Raw genomic sequence first — 22,277 nt, forward strand, 5'->3', positions numbered from 1 at the left:
GGCTCAACTCTTCCTAAAGTAAAATCTCTTTTATGTTTCTCTTTGAGCAGTGAGGGAAGTGACGTTTTTTTCCTAAAATACATAGTAGAAAGCTCTGGGGTAGAGCTCAGTAGAGCAAGATCCAATTTTTGAGGAAATGCTGGTTATGTGGCTCTAGGTGCTTTTTTTTTTTTTCCCTGTGCACTTAATTTTATACTCAAAATAGAAAAATATGATCTGTTCCACTTTTGCACTAGGCTGGGGAGAGAATGAAATGTATCCTTTGTGCTATCAGCAAGAGATATTAAACACAAGAAATTACTCATTACTACCTAGCAGAAAGAGGGGTCCTTAATTTCTAAATGAACCTTCCACCTTCTCTACCACCTCTCTACACAGAGACTAGGGCACCCACACTTTCCCAGTGGGGAACCTCACAGCCAGGTATAGATATAGGCTGATGCATTTTTCTTTATGACATTGATAACAAGAGATGGTTGATAACTGGTGTACAATTAATGCGTAGGTGTCAAAATCACACAAATGTTTTACTGTACCCATCTTCTTTTTCCTATATAATGCTCCAGTTTCCTAATGTAATTTTAGCGGACGTAAAGCCAAACACCTTAAGTTTATATAACTAATTCCACTTGCATGAAAGTCAATAATTGACTGCTAGAACTTTGCCTCCTGGCAATCCACACTGTGGGCAGGTAGATGGTTGGGCCCCACCCTGAATCAGGTGTGCCAGGTGAACTTTTTAAAAACTAAAATCTCAGGTCGTCTGCCTGTGAGTTCATGGGCAGCATGCTGGGTCTGCTGGTAGCAGAAAGACTTTCATAACAATGGGCACACTCGGGCTTCCCTGGTGGCTCAATGGTTAAGAATCCGCCTGCCAACGCAGGGGACACAGGTTTGAGCCGTGGTCCAGGAAGATCCCACATGCTGCTGAGCAACTAAGCCCGTGCGCCACAACTACTGAGCCTGTGCTCTAGAGCCCGTGAGCCACAACTACTGAGCCCGCGCACCACAACTACTGAGGCCGCGCACCACAACTACTGAAGCCCGCACGCCTAGAGCCTGTGCTCTGCAACAAGAGAAACCACCACAATGAGAATCCTGCCCACCGCAATGAAGAGTGGCCCCCACTCGCCGCAACTAGAGAAAGCCCGCAAGCAGCAACGAAGTCCCAATGCAGCCAAAAATAAATAAATAAATTTATTTTTTAAAAAACCCCAAAAAACAACGGCCACACTCACTGATGACAAAGGTTAAAGGTAAGGAGATCATGCCCAAACCTATCTGACGTCTTTGTAGAATTTAATATGGAGGTAGAATAAGGCTGACCAGTTGACCAAAAAATATGTAGAGCACCACCATATGATCAGCACCAGTTTAGATGCTTTAGAAATACAACATTCAGTCCCTGTTCTTAAGGAACCTGGGATTTAACTGAAAAGACTAGTATGCATATAATAACAAATCACGTAAGGCATTAAATATTGACCCTTCTTCAGTAGCGATGCTGTTGGCTCTCCCAAACTCTCTCTTTGTTCTAACCTATCCTCTCCTCAGTTTCTTCCCACATCTCTTCCATACTTCCCTCATGGCCTCCTGTTTGAGATCCTCTACCCTAAAAGACAGTATCCTCCATTCTTGATCTACATAGTCAGCCTGGTGAAATGTCTATAACTGAGACTTCAACTACCATCAGTTTGCTGAAGAACCTCCGATTCACAGATCCAACTGGATGCACACCTGCTGGTCCCCCAGACATCTCAAAGTCATATACCCAAACTTGCTTCCCTGCCAGTATTTCAAACCTTGGTGAATGGCACCACCATCCACCCAATCATCCAACCCGGAACCTCAGGAGTCATCTGTGACTGCTTCTTCTTTACTCCTACATTCAACAGGTCACTGAACCAGTTAATTCTTTCTCTCATTCTTTCTTTTATCCACTCCTCCTCTCCTTCCTCCTACTCAATGTCATTCTTACTTCAGGCACACATAATTTCTTGCCTGTGCTTGCAAACTCTCTGCCTTTGGTATCATCCTCTCATCCCCTGAAACTCTCCTCTCCAGCCACTCCCAATCTTTCATCTAACACACCGGTCATACCAGAACTACTTGTATTTCTTCTCCATGTTTTCTCATCTATACATCTTCATGTGGTTTTTCATGTATTTTTCATCTCTATAATCTTCATGTCCCTTTGCCTAGAACTCTCTACTTTCTCCCTATTAATCTATTAAACTTCTGCTTATCCTTTAAAACTCCCATTAGACATCGCTTCATCCAGGAAGTTCTTTCTGATACCCTCCTACCCAGAGTCTTATTCCCCACTTTATACTGGTATACAAATACTCTATTGCCAAAAAAATATTTAAAAGACATGAAGTTCCTATTCATCTCAAACTGCATACAAAGGAGGAAAATACATTCTCATAAAACTATAGGAAACAGACTTTACTGTAAACAGAGGTCAGCCTCTGTGTCCCCCCGTTCAGAACTGTGGCTCATGCTGAAGTCACCCAGTGGGTGCTGCTATCAGCCACGTTGGCTGGGCGACATCCCTCCCTCACCCAAACTTTTACCATGCTTCAGGCAAAGGAGATGTTCTTCTTGTATTCATCTTTGGCTACTTCTTTAGGGCAGGATGATCAACTGGATAAAAATACAGCATTCCTATGAAAACAACCTCTAAAATCTATGTCTCAGTTTCTTACTTTTGCTGTGGTTAAATGTCTCCAGCGACCTGTGGACTGCTCCTCTGAGACATCAGGACAAAACTTGAAAGTTAACACAGACCTGTTTCCTTATCTATAAAATGATGAGCAGATGATCTCAAAGGATGCTCTTCCCGCTAAAACATCATCTGGACTCATTCCCTGTCCTAAGCTGGCTCTCCCTGTGAATGTCCCCATTTCTGAGAACAGATAAAGTACATAAAGGGCCTAGCCTACAGGTATTGCCGTTCATCATGCTGCCTCTGACAGGACTGTTATGGGAAGGTTAAGTGGTGGTTAGGGGAATCTCCAATGTGTGCCCCTACATATTAGGAATGCGTCAATACTCTCTTCTCCCAATAATTCAATGCAGAACTTCAACTTGTGCTATGTTTTCTCAAGCCTGTACATATCACGCTACCTTTTGGAGTATAGCATTTCCTTTCATGTCTTTTAAATTTATTTCTTTGAAGCCTCAAGGGGTACCTTTAATTCTAGTATTTCAAGATTCAGAGAACAAGTAGATATGAATCCCATCCACACCTTCAGAAAACCTGTAATCTTCATACAAGTGTAAGATAATGCTCTTGGTGTCTGGCAGTTTTTGGTTAGCTGGTGATGCCCACATTGGCCAAAATTGCTTATTTGCCAAAAATCACCATGGAGCTTGAATATTAGGTTTCTTTTGCTATAAGACCTTTCCATGTTTTTATAAAGTTGTTTCCATACTTAGATCGCCTGTTATGAGCGCTTAATGGCATCTCCAAATTTCATTGTCGCTTCTGTGGAAAATTCTTCATTATAGTGACCTACAATCTGCACCTTTCTATCTACCACTGTTGAGGGGCTGAGCTTCTGGAATATGAGATGGTTCCCAGCTAACATTAATCCCAGAGTGAACAAGCTTCATTCCTAACCGTTGTCCCGCCTGAGCCTGAGTTCACAAAGACAAGTTCATCAAACCAGCTGATGAAAGTACCTGTCCAGATGTGGGAGCTTCCCCTAACACAACCTCAACACCTCCAGAAACTGTTTCCAAGTGAATGCTTTCTTCTTTGGCCCTCTTCATTCCTAATACCACTGTTTTAGTTGGACTCATTTCTCAGCTAAACAATTTTAATCACAGTATGACATGGTGGTCCAGCTGCCTAGGTTCAAATCTCACTTCTACCATCTGCTAGCTCTATGACTTGGGTAAATCACTGAATCTAATTTTGCTTTCTTCATCATTCAAATGGAACTACTGACAGTACCCATCTCATATAGATGTTATAGAGGATTAAATGAGGTAGTGACTACAAAGCACTTGGTACAGTGCCTGGAATAGGGCAAGTGTTTCATATTCTACTACTATTACTATTGTTGTGCTTGTTATTGTTATTCTCAATAGCTTCCTAAGTGGTCTCCTGCCACAAGATTATCACTCTTCACTCTTCTGTGCTACTTCTAGGAGGAGGTACTTTAAAAAATATTTCTTGATTATAAAATACATATTTCATTAGAGAAAATTCAGAAAACATAATGAGGGAAAAGTCACCCACAGTCTGACCAGTGATACAACCACTGTTGATATATTTCCTTCTAGTCTCTTCTCTATTTTTTTTAAGCTAGAGCTGATCATTTAAATACTCTTTGTGTCTGCTGTTTTCACTTCAGCGTTTTCCCATAATTTAACATTTAATAACACAAGGTGGGTTTGGTTCTAATTCTTTGTTTAGCATTAGATAGCATAGAAATGTTTTATCTGTATTACATATAAATAAAATACAAATTGGAGCAACCAATGATTGGTGGTGGTTGCTCCCCTTACCTCCTGCCCACTGTTCCTGCCATCCACCTGCCTGCCAAGGCAACAGGCTGCCAGCATTGCCACACTGGGTTTCTCTGATGCTGACAGTCTACTGCCTGTGCTTTTGCTCACTAGCTGAGCCTTGTCCCCTCTGCTAGGGGGCTCCTCTGGCCTAAGGAATGCAGGAGAACACTGAGGGTTTGGGTCCACTGTGTGCTAGTGGCCTTACCTCCTGCGAGCTTGCTCATGTCTGCTCCTAGACGGTGCTCATAAATTCCTCAGTCTGGAGTGGCTACCTACCCACCTCTCCCCATCTGTGTTCATTACAGTTTTCAAAACCCAGCTCTGAATAGTTTCCTAAGTAAAGCATTACCCTCCATGATGACAACCAAGCCTGGTATTCCAGAGCACTCTGACAGTTCAACCACTTCCATATGACAGCACAGACACTTGGCAGATACCTGCTGCTTGGGCGACTGGGTATTTCATTGTTTGTGTTGTCTCTTCAAGCAAACCACAAAGTTCTTCAAAGATGAACTGTTTCTCTTAATTTTTATCTTATTGGTCACTAGGACTGGGCTAGGTAAACAATAAATGACTGATGAATAAAGTAACAGCCAACACTTTTCTTCCTTCATAATACCTGTGTTTTTACATCTTTTTCTTGCTTTTCTGCACTTGGTAGGCTTGGTAACAGCTAAGCGCTCCTACAGTTCTTCCTACATGCCAGTCACAGTCCTAAGGGCTTTATACATATTAACTAATTTAATCCTCAGATGAACCCTGGTGAAAGGGTACTATTAGCACTTTCATTTTAGGCATGAGGAAGTGATGGGATTAAAATTCAAATTAAAAAAAAAAAAAAACCAGCTTGACCAAACATAATATCTATATAATTGAATTCCACAACTTAAATATTTATAATGGATCAACTATGTCCTCAGCCCTATAAAAGAATATTTCCTACCCCGGAGGGGGAGAAACAGCAAATGAGGCCCTAAACACAGGAAGATAGGCCAGACACATACAAACACAAAGAGAGAAAGTGGGGCCCCAATTCCTATGATCAGAACAAGTCTCTCCCAAATGGTGGGAAACAAGGGGCCCTCAAAGTCACATCATTATTAAACCCGGTCATGAAGAGGGTCAGTCCTCGGTGGAAACCACAATCTCAGAGCACGTCTGTGAGCCTTCGGCAGGATGCTGCACATCTGTTCCCCCCAGATAGAAGCACTGGGGCCAACTTTTCCTTGTTCCCCAAGTGATTCTTTGTCACTGGCCCCACTATCTTGTACCCCAGGTGTCTGGGGTAGCTGGAGTGGACAGGACAACCCAGCTTCTCCTTACTAACTGGGACACAACATCCCAACAAATCACACAATTGACCAGATATTAGTGTCTTTAAATAAGCAGAGAAGACAGGCTTTTCATAAGACCTATTTGTGTATCATAAAATCACAAGAATTCAACATGCTTATCATCAGCATCAATGTGTCTTTTGCCAACATCTGAAGCACACACATCTTTTATGCAATGCTTGGTGAGTAGCAGAGGACCACAGCTTAGAGTGGACCTGGAGTTTCCTGAGGCATCCACGACCTCCCTGGAGACAGCCGACATCCCCTGGAGCAGTCCTCAGAGGCCCGGGGCCCAACTTCTATTTCAGAAGACAAGGCTCAGAAACAGACCCAATTCCTCAGTGCTCTTACCCACACCATGGCTTCAACCATCACCTGAATGCTAACTACATCCAAACCCGTTAACTCAGAGTCCGATCTCCAATCTCTCAGCCCCTTCAAACTCAAGTCAGTCCGAACAGAACGCACCACTTCTCCACACGCGTGTTCTCAGTGCCCCCCACCACCAAGGCGGAGACCTGAGCGGTCTGCATCCCCATAGCCCCCCTCCTCAGAGGCCACTCACTCTGCAGCCTCTGCCCACCTACTCTTTCAGTACAGGCCCTTGTTATTTCTTGCCTGGCTCACAACAGTACCTTTCTTACAGGCTCCCCGGCCAACCTTTCCTCCCCACCACAAGCCGGAATAGTCTTTCAGAAGCACAAGGTGACGACTGGTCATCACTTTCTTTAAAACTCTCAGGAGCTCACGATGTATTACCAGAGATCAAGTCAAACTCCTGACTGTGGCTCGCTGGGCCCTGCAAGATCTGGCCCCTGCCTGCCTCTCCAGCCACCTTTTGCTCATCCCCACCCAGACTCCTCCCCTTTCGCTCCCCCAGACCAAAAGCCCTCTAAATAAGCACTACCTTGTCACAGCCACCAAGCTGTTGCCCAAACTATTCCCTCTTCCCAGCATGTCTTCTTTCTCCCCGACAGCTCTACAGGCCTCAGCACAAGCACCACCTCCCACAGGAAGGCTTCCATGATGCCTTCACCTCAATCTGTACGACAAAGCACCTCCACTGACACACGATACACCACACGGCATCACCATCAGTTTCCTTCAATGTCTTCTCCACTAGCCTGGAGCTCACTTCTGTGTCCCGGTGTGGTGTCTGGCACACAGTGAATGTTTTCCAGATAAAAGACAGTGCCTAGAAATCCAAGCCCGCCAGGTCACATCCCCTTGCCCTTCCCTGACACCCAGGAGGACTTACCTACGCAATCACAGGTGGGGAACTCGGCCTGGGCTCTCTTGGCAGGTGTGTCCAGCAGACTCTTGGTGGGTGTGTCCAGGTACTTAAGAGGTGACTCCAGGAAGCCACTGAGGGTGGGTGTGAGTGGGTTCTCGGCCTTGGTGGGTGTGGCCTCCTGGCCTCCCTCCTCTGAATGGAAGCAGGTGGTTGAGAGCACAGTCACAGCCCCTGAAGATTCGATCTTGATTTGCTTGGGAGAGCGGGTAGCAAAAGGGCTCTCGGGGGCTGGGAGACAGGTTGGCTGGTTCTCGGGGTCCTGAAAGGGCACAGATTGGGGGCCAGGAAGCCCAAAGTTATCCCCAAATTCAGCCTCAAACTGCCGGATGAGCTCTTCCAGCTTGTCATCGGCAGGGGGAAGAGGGCCAGCGGAGCCTGGCTGCAGGGTTGCCATGGGGCTGGGAGACCTCATTTCCTGAGTAGGGGCCAGCAGGCTGTCCCCGGAGGGACTAGGTGCAAATAGCGCAAGAGAAGGTTCTGGGGGCAGGGGGACAGCAGAGCCCTGTGAGGCAGGAACGGGGGCAGGTGGATGTGCCTGCACGTCCTCAGAGACTGGGGACCTCAGCCCTTCCAGGATGATTTGCCGCAGAGGTGGGAAGAGGGGCTGTGCCTCCCGTGGCCTGGACTTCTTGATGTGAATGGACTTCCGGACACTGGGCTTGATCCCAGGGCCAGCTTTGTCAGTTCCCACGAGACCTCCAGCTGGTGCCAGGGGCTTCCTTTTCTTCTCCTTGGGTGCTCTGTCGGATGGCCGTGAGGCAGGTGAGCTGGGTGGTGCCCACCAGCCGGGAGCAGGAGGCTCCGCGGGAGGGGGGAGGGAGGCGTCGTGGGCCTGTTCCAGGAAGAGACTGCGCTTATGGTGGAGGTGCTGCTGCAGGGCCGTCTGGGCCTTCTGGTGGGAATCGGGCTCTGAGGACGGTGTGGGGGCCTCCCTTTGGAGAATGGGGGATGGGGATGGGGATGGGGAGGAAGAGGGTACCTCAACCTTGACCTTGGGCTTGCTGGGCAGGGCCTCGGGCCGCTTGAATACTGACTGGATGTAATCACTGGCACTGCCCAACAACTGCTCCAGTTCAGCCATGGGATCAGGGCTTGGGCGGGGCATGGGCCAAGAGCTCCGGGGAGTTGCTGGTGGGGTGTCAGTGCCCCAGGCTTCAGGAAACTCTGTTCTAGGAGTTGCTGTAGGGAAGGCAGGGCTATCAGGAGCAAAGGATGGGTGCTCTTCAGGAGGGACCACAGGCCATGAGGGAGCCCGGAGGTAGGACTGGGGAGATCTGAAAGGGGCAGGAGGGGACAAGGCCTCAGGAAGGGGGCAAGAAGCCTGGGAGGTGGCGTGAGAAGGTTGGGGGAGGGCAGAGGAGAGTTGTGTGAGGGCCTCAATGGCGATGGCGGTCTGCAGGCTGATGTTTTTTTCCTTGGCGATACTCAGGGCACTCTGGGACAGGGGCAGGCCCTCCAGAGGAGGAGGTATATGAGGGACCTCAGAGCTGAGGAGTGGCCTGGTGATTGGCGCCAGAAGACCAGCCTCACCAGAAGGCAGAGTCCCTGGGAGCCTGGGCCGCTCCTCCCCTCCCTCCACAACCACAGACTTGATCTTCCCCTCCAGCCACTCGAGGTAGTCAGGGCATTCTGGGCCATCGCAGTTGCAGTTGGGTGGTTTCATGCCATGCCGAGCGAGGGCCAGGGCCGTCTGCAGCGTGTCAAGGTCTTCGCTGCCAGCAGAGCAGCTCTCGGGTCCTGACCGGGGTCCCCTGCTGTTGTTCCCAGCTTCGCGACTCATCTCACGGTTGAAGGTTTCATAGAGCCGGGTGCTAAGGGCTCCATAAGAGGACACAGCTTCGGCCACAGCCGAAAAGGCCACCAGATCGTGGGCATCTTCCAGGCGAGCAGTATGAGCTGGTCCGGGGGTCACGTCCCAGTCGGGCTTCGGCTCTGCTCGCCAAGGACCCCCAGTGCCCAGCAAACTGGGTCCAGCAGGTTCTCTAGCACCATTGACCGGCGCCCCTGAGGCGCTTAGCTGCCGTGAGTCCCCATCGTACACTGGCCCTGAGTCCATCTGACCTGGAACAGGTCCATCAACTGGGCTGAGCTCTGAGCCTGTCTGAAGAGAGAGAGAGGAGGAGGAACAAAAGGGGAAAAGATGAGCCACAGTACTTGAAAAGCACTGTCCTGCACCACACCACTCAGAGGCACAACCAACCCTGCTTTCCTTGCAAACCCTCCCTGTCTCTGATAGAGCTTGAACCTCAGCTCAACTTCTCACACCTCATTTCTCAGCTGGCCGCACCGCAGAAGCAGAAAGCACGTCTTTAAGAGATCCTAACGCAGAGTTCTGAATGTTGCTCAGACCCTTTCTGAGCCTCGTATTGATCGCACCGATCAAACTCCCCTGAAACCAAGTATTTGTTGAGGACGCACAAAGAGGTCTTTAACTCACAATGACCAAAGTGACACCAGAACCTTTGTTTTTTGTCAGGAGGAAAAGAAAGCTAACTAAGCATCCATGTAACAATGCACCAGAAGTGCGAAGTCTGTGTGTGAACGGGCAGGGAACGAGCAGCTTTGACTAACGAATTCAGCCTGGACAAGGAATCAGCCATGGCTTCTCAGGGGAAGGAACCCACAGTTCTTTTCTCTGCCCATTACTGACCTCGCTTAAGCTCAGGCTGAACTCAGAGAGCTGACAAGGCAACATTCCCACCCCAGCCCCAGGCCTGAGGAAACACTGATCATCCAATACAGCGTGTGTTTAGCCCCACGCCAAGCCAGTCACGCCAATGACAAGTGAGGTGCTGCTTGGAAGAAGATCCAAGCTTCCCAGGAACCACCATTATTCATCTGATGTCCACCCAAAGCACACTGAAGGGGGAGAGCACAAGAGGAAGTGGGCCCGGAGTCCAGTCCAGCAAGTTAAAAGGTAATACGAGGCAGATCTGAGTTTGCAAGAATTCATCCCACCGGAAAGGAAAGCTCTTCCTTACAGTAGAATGCCAATAAAAAATATAGAAGGATATAGAAGGATTTAGAAACTCATCAGTGGATGCTACGAACAGCAGGTGAAAGCTTAATGAGGCACAGGATATATACATGGCCTCAAAACATCTCTTCAAAAATTACTTAAATACAATAGCAACTTTATAGTGGAGAAATAAATCTGGCTGACACCACCTTTACCAAATGATCAAAGTTATCATCATCACCAATACTGGGAAAAAACCAACATCATGTGTCTCTTGATATGGTAACATTGAGAAGGAGGATATAACGTCACTCACACAGAAGTGCAGCCAGAACATATAACCTTAAATCTAATCATAGGAAACGTCAGATAAACTGAAACTAAAGGGTATGCTAGAAAGCACCTGGATTGTTCTCTCCAAAAATTTCAAAGACAAGAAAAACAAACATCTCTCCCAGCTGACACAAGACTAAAGAGACAGCAAAATGCATGCTCATGGGTTAGATCTTGGAGTGGGGGGAAATAGCTATAAAGTACATCATTGGGACAACTGATGAAATTTGAATATGGATGTGGATAAGATCATATCATACCAATCTCTGTGTTCTGGACATGGATGACTATACTATGGTTATGTAAAAGAATGTCCTTGTCCTTAGAACACACACACACTGAAGTATTTAGGGATAAAGGGTATCTCCAACTTAATCTCAAATGGTTCAGAAAAAAAGTATATGCATATATAAAAATATATACACATAGAGAAAATGATAAAGCAAATACGGCAAAATGTAAACAATTTGGGTATACGGGAGTCCCAGGTACTCTTCTTTAATCTTTTCTATAAGTTTTTAAATTCTATCAAAATAAAAAGTTAAAAAAGAAATTAGGGGACTTCCCTGGTGGCGCAGTGGTTAAGAATATGCCTGCCAATGCAGCAGACGTGGGTTCGATCCCTGGTCCAGAAAGATCCCACATGCTGTGGAGCAACTAAGCCCATGTGCCACAACTACTAAGCCTGCGCTCTAGAGCCCACGAGCCACAACTACTGAAACCCGCGCACCTAGAGCCCATGCTCCGCAACAAGAGAAGCCACCGCGATGAGAAGCCCACGCACCGCAACAAAGAGTAGCCCCCGCTAGCCGCAACTAGAGAAAGCCCGCGCGCAGCAACAAAGACCCAATGCAGCCAAAAAAAAAATAAACAAAACAAATAAATTTGAAAAAAAGATCTGTAAAAAAGAAATTAGTCCCTCAGGTAGAACATACAGTATATTAAACAGATGGTTAAACGATACTAGTCCCCAGACTGTCAAACGTGGCCATCATGGGCTCCAAAGCAGTAGCAGGGAGCTGGGATTTGGGACAGGCCTCTGGGAGATGAGCAGAGGCCCCAGCCTGTGGTTCCCATCTCATTCTCATCACTGCCCCAATTCTGGCCACTAAGGACCCTCATGCTTTTCCAACATGCTGTTCTGAGCTTTGCACATGCAGTTCTCATTGCCTGGAATGCCCTTCCTAGCCTCTGTGAGGTCTCTCTGGCTTATCCTTCAAGCATCAGCTCAATGTCACCTCCTCTCTGACCTGGTTCGCAGACTGACCGACGCTCCTTCCCCTAGGCTCCCACGGCACCTTAAACATGCCTCTATTAGCACTTATCACCTGCCAAGCAGCTGCCTCCCCCCACCAGATGGTAGTTCCTTCAAGACAAGAGCCCAATCGTAATGACTTCTGTGCCTCCCGCCCGGTCCGCCATCCGTCTGCCCCACAGGCCATGGAATACGCCAGCCTCTCCCTGACGCTGCTGGAAGACTACTATCTTTCAGAACTAGAAACTAGGAACAAATACCTTTCCTCTAGGAATGTGGCTGATCACCCAGTTCTCCCTTCCTTCCTTCTTCAAAACCTAAACTAACGTGGCTGCAAAGGCTACAGAATTTGAAGTGATCAAATTTTACATGTTTACATGTTTATGTATAAAAGACAGAAGAAGCATGCATAAACAAGAAGAAACACGAGAGAGTAGCATGGATTTACAAAAACAGTGTCAGGAAGACTAATGCTGCATGAGCTAAGGCTTCCCCAAATGCTCAAGACAACTAAAAGGATTTTTAAAAGTTATTTTTGGTGTGTGAATAAGAAGAACAAGGAAGAGCTAGGCCCACTCTTGTGCCTATGAATTCCCTGGGAAGGAAAATGCTCTTCAGACCAAAGAGAAAAGAAAAGGAAGAGTAGATACAGATAAGAGGAAAGTGAAACCAAGCCGGGTGGGAGACTTTAAGAAACTCTAAATTCCAGTTTTCCCAGCCAAGGGATCCCACTGACACATTCCTCACACCTGCCAGTGATCCTAGAAGAAACCTGCCATCAGGAGAAGGTGCCAACAGGTGAGAAAAGAGCAAGTGTCATCCCCAACTTTCAGAACACTGGGTGAGTTCAGTCCATGTAAGAGTCCTGAGTGGGTAACTAAAGGGACCTCAAAGGAGTCAGGTTCAATGAAGGCCATCAACCCATCAACACGCAACTAATCTTAGTGCTTTGTGTTGTATGGTCACTGGACCAGGAGATAAGGAGGTCACAAACTCAAGGGCTGCAGGCCAAATCTGCCACAAAACAAATCTGTTTTGTTTGGTTTTTATGTTTGCTTTGCCAATGGTAAAAAAAATCAAATTTCACATGAAACCCAGATTTTCCTGAAGGTCCACACTCCTGCCCGGCAACTTCGTCTACAACTGAGCACTGACTACCGCTCCAGCTCACCCCCAGCCACATTATTTGCACTGCCTTCTTGAAACCAAGGCCAGGAGTCAGGGATTATTTATTAATTGCCTGAATTAATTATCACTTCATTCATTTGTATTACTTGCCAAGGCTCTGGGTTTGCGAATCAGGTTGCAGACACTGAAGTTCCACAAGGCTGGCTGTGATCCCTTTGAGGGACAGCTATGGAGAATGATAGGCTGGATGGGCTGGCTCACCAATGGCTGAATGACCATGCCACGCTCAAAGTAAGAGTGGTATATCAATTGGGGGGGTGGTCTGTAGTGGCCTGCCACAGGGCTCTGTCCTCAGAACTGTCCTGTTCAACATATTTATTAATAATGATAGTGAAGGCACACTTATTAAATAGACAGATGTTGAAAACAGGAGGGATAAAACTATGTTAAGTGATAGGACCAGGTGCCAAAAGGTCAATAGGCAGGAGAGAAAAAGATCTAACAGGGTAAATAGGGTCCTAAGCCACATCTGTGCAAATTAAAGATGGAAGAAGCACATAACAACGGCAGTAGTGCACATGAAAATGTCTTAGAAATCAAGAGGGATAAAAGACTTACTGATGGGGGACTTTCCTGGTGGCACGGCGGTTAAGAATCTGCCTGCCAATGCAGGGGATACGGGTTCGATCTCTGGTCCGGGAAGATCCCACATGCCACGGAGCAACTAAGCCCATGTGCCACAACTACTGAGCCTGCGCTCTGGAGTTCGTGTGCCACAGCTACTGAAGCCTGTGCGCCTAGAGCCTATGCTCCACAACGAGAAGCCACCACAATGAGAAGTCCGCGCACTGCAACAAAGAGTAGCCCCTGCTCACCAGTATATTGATGGTATACTCAATATGATGTGATTTGGCAGCTTCAAAAGGTCTTATTACTCAAGGTTTCTTCAAACATTTTTTACTACAAACCACAGTAAGAAATACATTTTACACTGTGATCCATTATATTCTTATATATATGACAAGTTTGTAAAACAGTATTTCCCCTTACTAGATACACAAATCCCTCCCTCCCTCTTTCTTGCAGGTTGCAACAATCTAAGTTGATTTCACAGTCTACTAACAGGTCCCAACCCATTTGCAGTTGGACACACACAGATAGGAACTGACCGGAACAGGACCTGCAGCACAGGCAGCAACAGCCCTGCTCTGCCTGGCCAGTCCCTACCTGAACACAGGCTTCCCTCTGGCGAAAAAGGAAGCAGGACAGTTCAAAACCGTAAGAGGAACAAGTCCCTTTTGGTTCTGAAGAAGACAAAACTCAAGAAGATCTTTAAACATCTGAGGGCCTATCATTTGGGAAAAAAATTAAACTTGTTTCAAGTGGCCCTAAGAAGTGGAAGAAGAGAAGACTTAGGTTCAATTTAGGAGAAGTTTTAATACTGAGAGATACTAAAAAATACACTGAAATCCTGTCCCCCTAACAAGCAGGGGGTATTGAAAAGGAAACCGAGCAGTTATTTGACGATTACCGGCAAGGCGCAGGACAATGCTGGCGGAGGATGGAGGCTAGTCTAGGTGCTTGCAAAGTCCCAGCTAGACATGCCCCAACCCTAAAGGCCTCCACACTTTATATCCCTTACTTCTCACTCCCCTCTGGGCTGCAGCAAGCACCGCTCTGAGGGTGCTTCTTAAAGTTTAGTCTCCAGCTGCCTCTAGCCCCTGGAACATGCTACAGGCCCACTGAGAGCAGCCTGTCTAAAGCGGACCAAACTCCCCGTCCCACCTCCAACAGCTCCGTCCCCGACTCCCATTCCCACGAGTGTCCCCAACCCCGACATCCTCCACGTCCTTCCAATGTGCCCAGTCACCAGGTCCAAACAATTCTAAATGTGAGCGCCTTTCTGTTCTATCTCCTCCCTTTCCCTTCGTGTCCTCCTCATTGGGACCTTGGTGTGCGTACACACTTTTTTAAAAAAATTTATTTAGTTATTTATTTTAAATTAATTAATTAATTAATTAATTAATTAATTAATGGCTGCGTTGGGTCTTCGCCGCTGTGCGCAGGCTCTCTCCAGCTGCGGCGAGTGGGGGCCACTCCCCGTTGTGGCACGCTGGTCTCTCACCGCGGTGGCCTCCCCTGCTGTGGAGCACAGGCTCCAGGCACACGGGCTTCAGTAGTTGCGGCACGTGGGCCCAGTAGTTGTGGCTCACGGGCTCTAGAGCGCAGGCTCAGTAGTTGTGGCGCACGGGTCCAGTCGCCCCGCGGCATGTGGGATCTTCCCGGACCAGGGCTCAAACCCATGTCCCCCGCACCGGCAGGCAGATCCTCAACCACTGTGCCACCAGGGAAGTCCCCGTACACACTTTTTAATTGTCCAACCTGACAGGAGCTCCCCAGCCCCCCCCAGTCTTTTCTCCACCCTACAATCTGCTGTGGATCGCATCCCTCCCTCGAGACTCCCAGCGCCAACTTCACAACGCTTCCTCATACGCCACCCTTGCTCAGCCTTCAGAATTTAATAAGAGTGCCATGTGCACGCACCCAGTACTTAGCAGGTGTGGCAGAGTTTACTTTCCAAAGACGGACACCACAACCCCTCCACCCACATGCACTTCTCCCATGGAGAGGTGGGGTCTACATTCCCTCCCTTTAAATCAGGGTGAGCTTGTCACAATGGTCAAAGTGCCACTGTCATGATTTTCAAAGCTAGATCATAAAAGATAATACAGCTTCTGCCTGATTCTTGGGGACACCCACTCTTGGCACCCAGCTACCACACTGTGAGGAAACACAGGCCACGTGGAAAGGCCACGTGAAGGTGTCCGCGGACCTTTTCGGCTGAGGTGCCAGCCAACAGTGGGCATCAACCTGCCAAACAAGTGAGTGAAGGAGCTCTGCAACGATTCCAGCCCAGCTGTCAAATTACCTCTAGCTTTTGAGATTTCCCAGCTGAGGCCCTACACATCAAGGAGCTGACACCTGCTACCCACGCTATTTCCTTCCTGACTTCCAGGGCCAAAGACTCAATGAACATAATAAAATGATAGCTGTTTCATGCCACTAAATTTTGTGGTGGTTTCTTACCTTACAACAGACCAGACTGTATATTTCAGGAGCATCAAGAAGTTTATAAGCAAAAGGCAAGAGACAGACCCATAAACAAACAAATGCCCTGGAGCATACTGGTGCCATGAGAGCAGTCTATCCAGGGCCTGGGGCACGGGGGCCACTTCTCTCTGGGAAGGTGGACGTGTCTGTCAAGAAAGGTTTCACCTTGAAGAAACCTTCAGGACGAGCCTTGGAAGATGGGCAGGTATTTTGGAGGAGGGGAAGGAGGAGGAATTCCAGATGGAGAGCCTCACATAGGCAAAGGCACAGAATCATGAGAAGGCCTGGCAGGCCAGGGGAAGGGTGAGCTGCGGGGCACATCCTGAGCGTGAAGCGTGGGGAGGGCAGACGTGTGGCTCACAGCATGAACACATAGGAGCAAATTTACATTTCAGGAGGGGCGCTCAAATGATTTCACAGAGCACTGACTGCAGACTTCAAGGCTGGTGGCGTGAAGACCGGTTAGCAGACTAATGCCGCTGTCCAGATCAGTGATAATAAGGGCCTGAACTAAGGCAACAGCAGAGAGATGGGAATGAAGTGTGATTACGGAAGCAAATGATTAGATGTAGGGGGTGAGACAAGGAACAAAATCAACCCCTTCCTGATAAAGTCCTCCTGGACCAGTCCTGCTCACCACAGGTCTGAAGCAGATCTTACACAGTCACCACATACAGCCACCTTCTGCTGGGAATCCTCTTCTAAGAGAGGATGACCAGTTACACTATAAAAACTCCTAAGGGACCAGGCTTCCATCACATCTTCAGAATCTGACAGAGTGCTCAGTATGCGTTCAAAATGGTCTGCTGCTTCCTCCTCCTGGGACCTAGCTGGTACAAGCCTCTTCACCCCGGGACTGTGAGAGGCGGCCAGCTGAAGCTCTGGGCAGAGCTCGCAGCCCTCCTCTGCTAAGGCGCCTGTCACAGTGCACACATGTAGAGGTCTGCAAAGCTGCCAATGCCATCAGCAACTGATCTTGAACGGCCTGCACCCCCATCTGCCTCCACAGAGAGGCCCACCAAAGGTGTCGGCGCTGCCCCTTCTCAGAGCCCCCTTCCAGGCACAGAACCCTGCCCTGCCCTCACCGGGACCCGCACACCCAGTCTTACCAGGTCTCTTCTCTGCTTTCACTAGGAAAGCTCCAGCCCATCCCAGGCTTGGTGTGGACAGGCTGGGGGTATGCTCCCCTCACCAAGCGGTGGGCAGCAGGGGTTTGTTACTGGAAGACAGGCAGAGCAGATGCCCTCCTAGAGCCAAGAGACCTGACACCTCACCTACTTCATGAAGGATGTACAGCATCGCCACCTGCAGAAGACTCCAGGTCTTCCTCCAGGGGCCCAGGAACCCTTTTGGAATTTGTCCCTGTACCCTGCTTGGTCAGGACTCCCAAGGTCCCACATCCCTCCTCCTCTACAGCCTGCTCCTCTCTACGCTCCCCATCCCCACAGCTGGTCCCTCAGACAATCTGCAGGTATCCAACCACAGCAACAGCCTGCCTCCCCACCCCAGGGGCTCCAGAGCCCCCTGGATGTCAGGCAAGGCTGCAGAAGTGTGGAACTCCACCCCCAAACACCTCATTTTATCCATAACACAATGAGAGGCGTGGAACTGACACCAGGTTTTCCGAGTCTTTCCTGACTCTCAGAATGCCAACACATGAAACCAGATCAGCAATCCTCTATGAAAGGGAAATGGAAGGAAGGCCGGAAGATAAAGGCTACTCCTGTGAGAGATCAAAGTGCTCATTCACCATCCTTCTTAGGGCCTCTGGGGAAAGGGGATATTAGAAGAGGCAGAGTCCCAGGGGCTGTCCTGCTGTTCAGCAGTTATACACCGTGTTGGAAGAAACATGTCCAAGAAGGTGTTTTTAGCCAGGATGAATAAGCCTGCAGGCAGGCTCCACAAAGGCCAGCGGCCAGGAGGCAGGGCCAGTCTGCGGCACATCCTCTACAGAGGAATCTCCAAGAATGAATTCTCGTGGGACTCCAGGATAAGAGTGGCTGCTCCCCAGCCAGCTGGCCAGCACTTTCCCAGCTGCCCGCACCACCAACTCAGCTCCTCTGCTCCTCCAGCAGCTGTTCCACGGCTGCTTTCCAGCTCCATCCTTTTCCCCAGCCCTAGAGTTCAGCAGCCACCTCCGCATAAAACCAATTCCTTCCTTCCCTCCCCCAAGTGGACGGCCCCACCCCGCCCCCCAGTAGCACAGGGGTTGTATTTATGGCATTTTCTGTCTAGAGTTGATCAATTATTCATCTCTTTAGAGAATTCTCCCCTCCTGGGATTTATTGATGATACAAATCTATAAGTAGGGAAAGAGACCTGTTTAGGGGAACCTTTTCAGAGGATGTACACATCTGCTTGTTTTTGCAGGAGTGAATGTGAGAGTGTGTGTGTGAGTGTGTGTGTGTGTGTGTGTGTGTGTGTGTACACACGTTGGCTAACCCAGTCCCCTGTCTACACTCTCCACATCTGAGCTCTCTCTGTAGACGGCAAATCTCAGAGGGTTATACCTAACTTCTAGAGACTGTCATGTGTAGCAGTGGGTGTCCTTGCGGGAGGTGGCGGGAGGTAATGTTTCATGTGGTTACTATATACATACCAATAACATATTTTAAAATCTAACTTTTTTCCTACTACAAAATGAACAGATACAGCAAACCTCTCAATGGTTGGGGTGATGCTCAGGAAGAAGCTGAAGCCAAGACCTAATTCCCTGAGGTCATCATATCTGGCAGAAGCGCAGGACGGTGATTGTTCATGCCCCCTGATCTAAGAGTAATTAATGTGGTTTCGGGGAACACAGGAAAAGAGGAGAAGCAACTAGGAAAAGTCTCTACGTAACTATGATGCGGTATTCTTATGATAGGCCGAGTATCATGCTAATCACTGCATACTCATTAACCTCCTCCAGTCATCATAAACTCCTAGAAGGTAGAGGCTCACCTCCACAGATGAGGACACAGTATCAAATAGCAATCCAAAAGAGGAGACATTTTTAACCGCTCTTAATCTCACTTAAGGAAATGCAAACAAAATAAATAAGACAACAGAAGAAATATTAAAATTATATGTGCCAAGGATTTTCCCTGAAGCATTAATAGTAAAAAATTACAAATAACCTAAGTGCCCCAACAATAGGTGAATGATTTTTAAATGTTTCTTTTCATGAAAAGAGAATGCGGAATAAACATAAGTAAAAAAATACTCAACTTCATTAGTAAACAGAAATATAAAATAAGACAGCTGTGAGAGTCCATTTTATATCCATTACAAAGAATTTAAGAGCAAGTATGTTTAGTGCAAATCTTGCCGCCACCACTTACTAGTTGTGTGACCTTGAACAAGTTAATTAACCTCTCTGTTCTTCATTTTTAAATCAGTATATCTGGGGTTAAAAGTTGACCTCTCTATGCCTCTGTTTCCTCATCTGTAAATCAAGGATTAATAACAGTACCTAACTTCACAGGTGGTCATGAGGATTAAACAAATGAACATATGAAGAACACTTACAACAGTACCAGGTACAAGCACCAAGAAAGGGTATTTTAGTTTGATACCAAGTGCTAGTGGGATTTAGCAGGAACTTTTTCTTATGAACCACTGGCAGAGGGCAAAACAACCATTTTGGAAAGGTCTGTGGTGCTATCTTTTAATGGTAAACATGCACACATCCTATGATTCTACAATTCTAGTCCTAGAGACCCGTTGCATGTGTGCATCAGGAATTGTGTACACAAATGTTCATAGCAGCATTACTCATAAAAACCAAATTGTGGAAATATTCTCAGTGCTTACCAACCACAGAATGGACAATGGAATACTATACAGCAGTGCAAATGAATGAACCATAGGAACATGAATGAATCTCAGAAACTACACTGAGTAAAAAAAAAAGCAAGCCTCAAAAGACTATATAGTTGACCAATTCTAAAAACCTCAAACAAAAAAAGCATATATAAAAGTATTGTGTAAGAATTTAAACATATGAAATTAAAACTTTTTTAAAAAGCAAGGGAATGATAAACACAAAAGTCAAGGTAGTGGTTGTCTCTGGAGGTGAAGAAGGGGGACAGGGTTAGGGAAACATCCAGGGAGTTTCAGTGATGTTAGCAACATCCTAGCTGTTAATGTAGGTAGGGAGTTTACATGTGTTTATTATTATGCTTTATATTGCAGTATGTTTAACATATATGAAACACTACATCAACTATGTTTCAAATAATACATAATAAAAATTATAATATATAATATTCCATCAGTAGATATATGACTTAAAATGATAAAGAATAAAAACACAGGGAAATGTCTTCAATAAAAAAAAGAAACTCAAGAATGTACTTATACTCATAAATAGATGCTTTCTGAGGGTTTTTATGACAGGGGAAGTGTTTACACTACTTGAAGTGGAAAAAACCAGGATTTGAATTATTGCCCAATTTAAGAATCCAATTCTATTAACAATGCATGTCTGTGCACACAAACAAAACAACAAGAGGAATTATGCAGAAATGTTAACAGTGCTCATCTCTGGGTAGCAGAGAATGGGTATATTCTCGTGTTCACAGTCTCCAGAATTTATTGTAGGTATTACATTTTTATTTAGGGGGGAAAGCTTAAGAATAGAGTACCTACAACACACCTGAAACCCTGCACAAACTATGCGGGCCTCTGAACAAAGACTGGAGGGGAGCCTCATGGAGAGGAATTCGTGGGTGCATTTTCTTCTTGCTATTTCTGTTGACACACACACACACACACACACACACACACACACACACACACACACAGCTGAGCAGCCCTCTGGGAGGGAGACTGGGTCTGGCTGGGGCGGGGTGCCAAGCCTGAGATTCCCCACCCATTAGAAGTCCTCTGTAAGTCGCTGTGCCCAGCACAGCCCTACCAGGCCGACCCCTGCGGCACCCCTCACCCCGCCAGCAGCTTGCTCCTCCCCACAGCGACCCAGGCAGGGGCGGGATGAAGCCGAGCCCAGCCGGCTCTCCAGACGGGAGCCCCTGCCTCAAGCAGCAGCCCAGCCCGAGGCCAGCGGGAGGAAATGGAGCCGACCACATCTGAGGCCTGGCGAAAGGAGCGGCAGCTGCCTCGGAGGCCGCCAGCGCACGAGAACCAGAGAACCGGAGAACCAGGTCAGGATGCGGAGGCGGCTCCTCAGCCAGACAGCGAGACAGCCCGTCTTCCCTAGCACACACACACACACCACACACCTTGCACACACCCCCCACACAGCGCCACAGCCACCGAGACCATCGCCCAAGCCACGCAGTGCATGTCCCACAGCCAGAAAAGCCCCCATCAGTCCCCACCCAGGCCGCGCAAGCCCACGGCTCCACCCACCCAGCTGCTCATACTCAGTTCCTACCACCCACCTCCTACCCCCGAAGTCTGAAAAGCGAAGGAAATGAGAAACTTTGCCAACATCACAGTCCACTGACAGAGAGGCAATCCTTGTCTAATAGCTCCATGCACTCTCCCTAAAGGTGCCCCAAACCCCATAAAACCTACTGGCAGTTCCGGTGTGTCAAAAGGACCAGCGCAAGAGGACGATGATGAGAGAGCACCTAACAGTTCTGAGTGCTGGGTACTATCCTCTGCATTAAGAAAGCACTTTCATGTTTAAACAAAACCTTTTCAAGCCTTCCAACAACCCAACCCCCATTTCAGTGGATGAGCAACTGGGGCATGGAGAGGTTAACTAACATACTCCAAAGGCTGGAAATTGGTGAGTGGCAAAGGCCAAATCTAACATGGGGCCAATAGTGGATGCCCATGGCCTCCTAGCTACCAGGGTTCTAGTCTTTCAGAGAATGAGCTCCCACATTTGCAGGAGAGTCTCAATAACTATGGATTTCAGCCACCTACTTGAACCCGTTGAGTGAGTTTGCCCTCATCCATTCCTTTCTCAAAGACTCGAGAGGACTTAAGTTTTTCTCTTGCAAAGAAATGAATCTTTAAGCCACCACCCAAAAATCTGTAGGAAAAGTAACTTTTGACAGAGGAGGCTGGTGGAGGCCAGTCATAAGACAGACTTCATTCACATAGTGGGCTAGGAAATGGAAAAAGGGGGAAGCTGGCACTTAGGGAAGCCAGAAGGCAGGAAATTGGGGAGTGCAAACAAGTTCTATTTATCCTATACCCCTGGAAAAAAATCACACAATACATCTCAGTGTAAAGTCTTGTTATCTGCAGTCACTGCAGGTCTGTTAGCCCAGATAACTGAAAGATGCCAGTAACCTGGGTTGTTGTACATGTTCATCTGAAAGTCCTGTCTTCAATGTTGGGAAAAAACGGAAACAGGAACCTCAGCCTTTCCTCATCCATTTTCTC

The 22,277-nt window shown here is 47.6% G+C and overlaps 1 protein-coding gene across 7 annotated transcripts in view; it reads right to left on the bottom strand.

Moving 5' to 3' along the window:
- TET3 (tet methylcytosine dioxygenase 3) overlaps window positions 1-22,277 on the bottom strand; it is a 116,731-nt gene that overhangs the window by 52,654 nt on the left and 41,800 nt on the right. For all 7 annotated transcript variants that reach the window (XM_059942633.1, XM_059942632.1, XM_059942631.1 and 4 more), the window contains one exon: window positions 7,114-9,250. In XM_059942633.1, coding sequence (XP_059798616.1) covers window positions 7,114-9,250 — 2,137 coding nt within the window. The remainder of the gene's footprint in view (window positions 1-7,113; window positions 9,251-22,277) is intronic.

This window comes from Balaenoptera ricei, chromosome 13, assembly GCF_028023285.1.
Source record: "Balaenoptera ricei isolate mBalRic1 chromosome 13, mBalRic1.hap2, whole genome shotgun sequence".
NCBI lineage: Eukaryota > Metazoa > Chordata > Mammalia > Artiodactyla > Balaenopteridae > Balaenoptera > Balaenoptera ricei.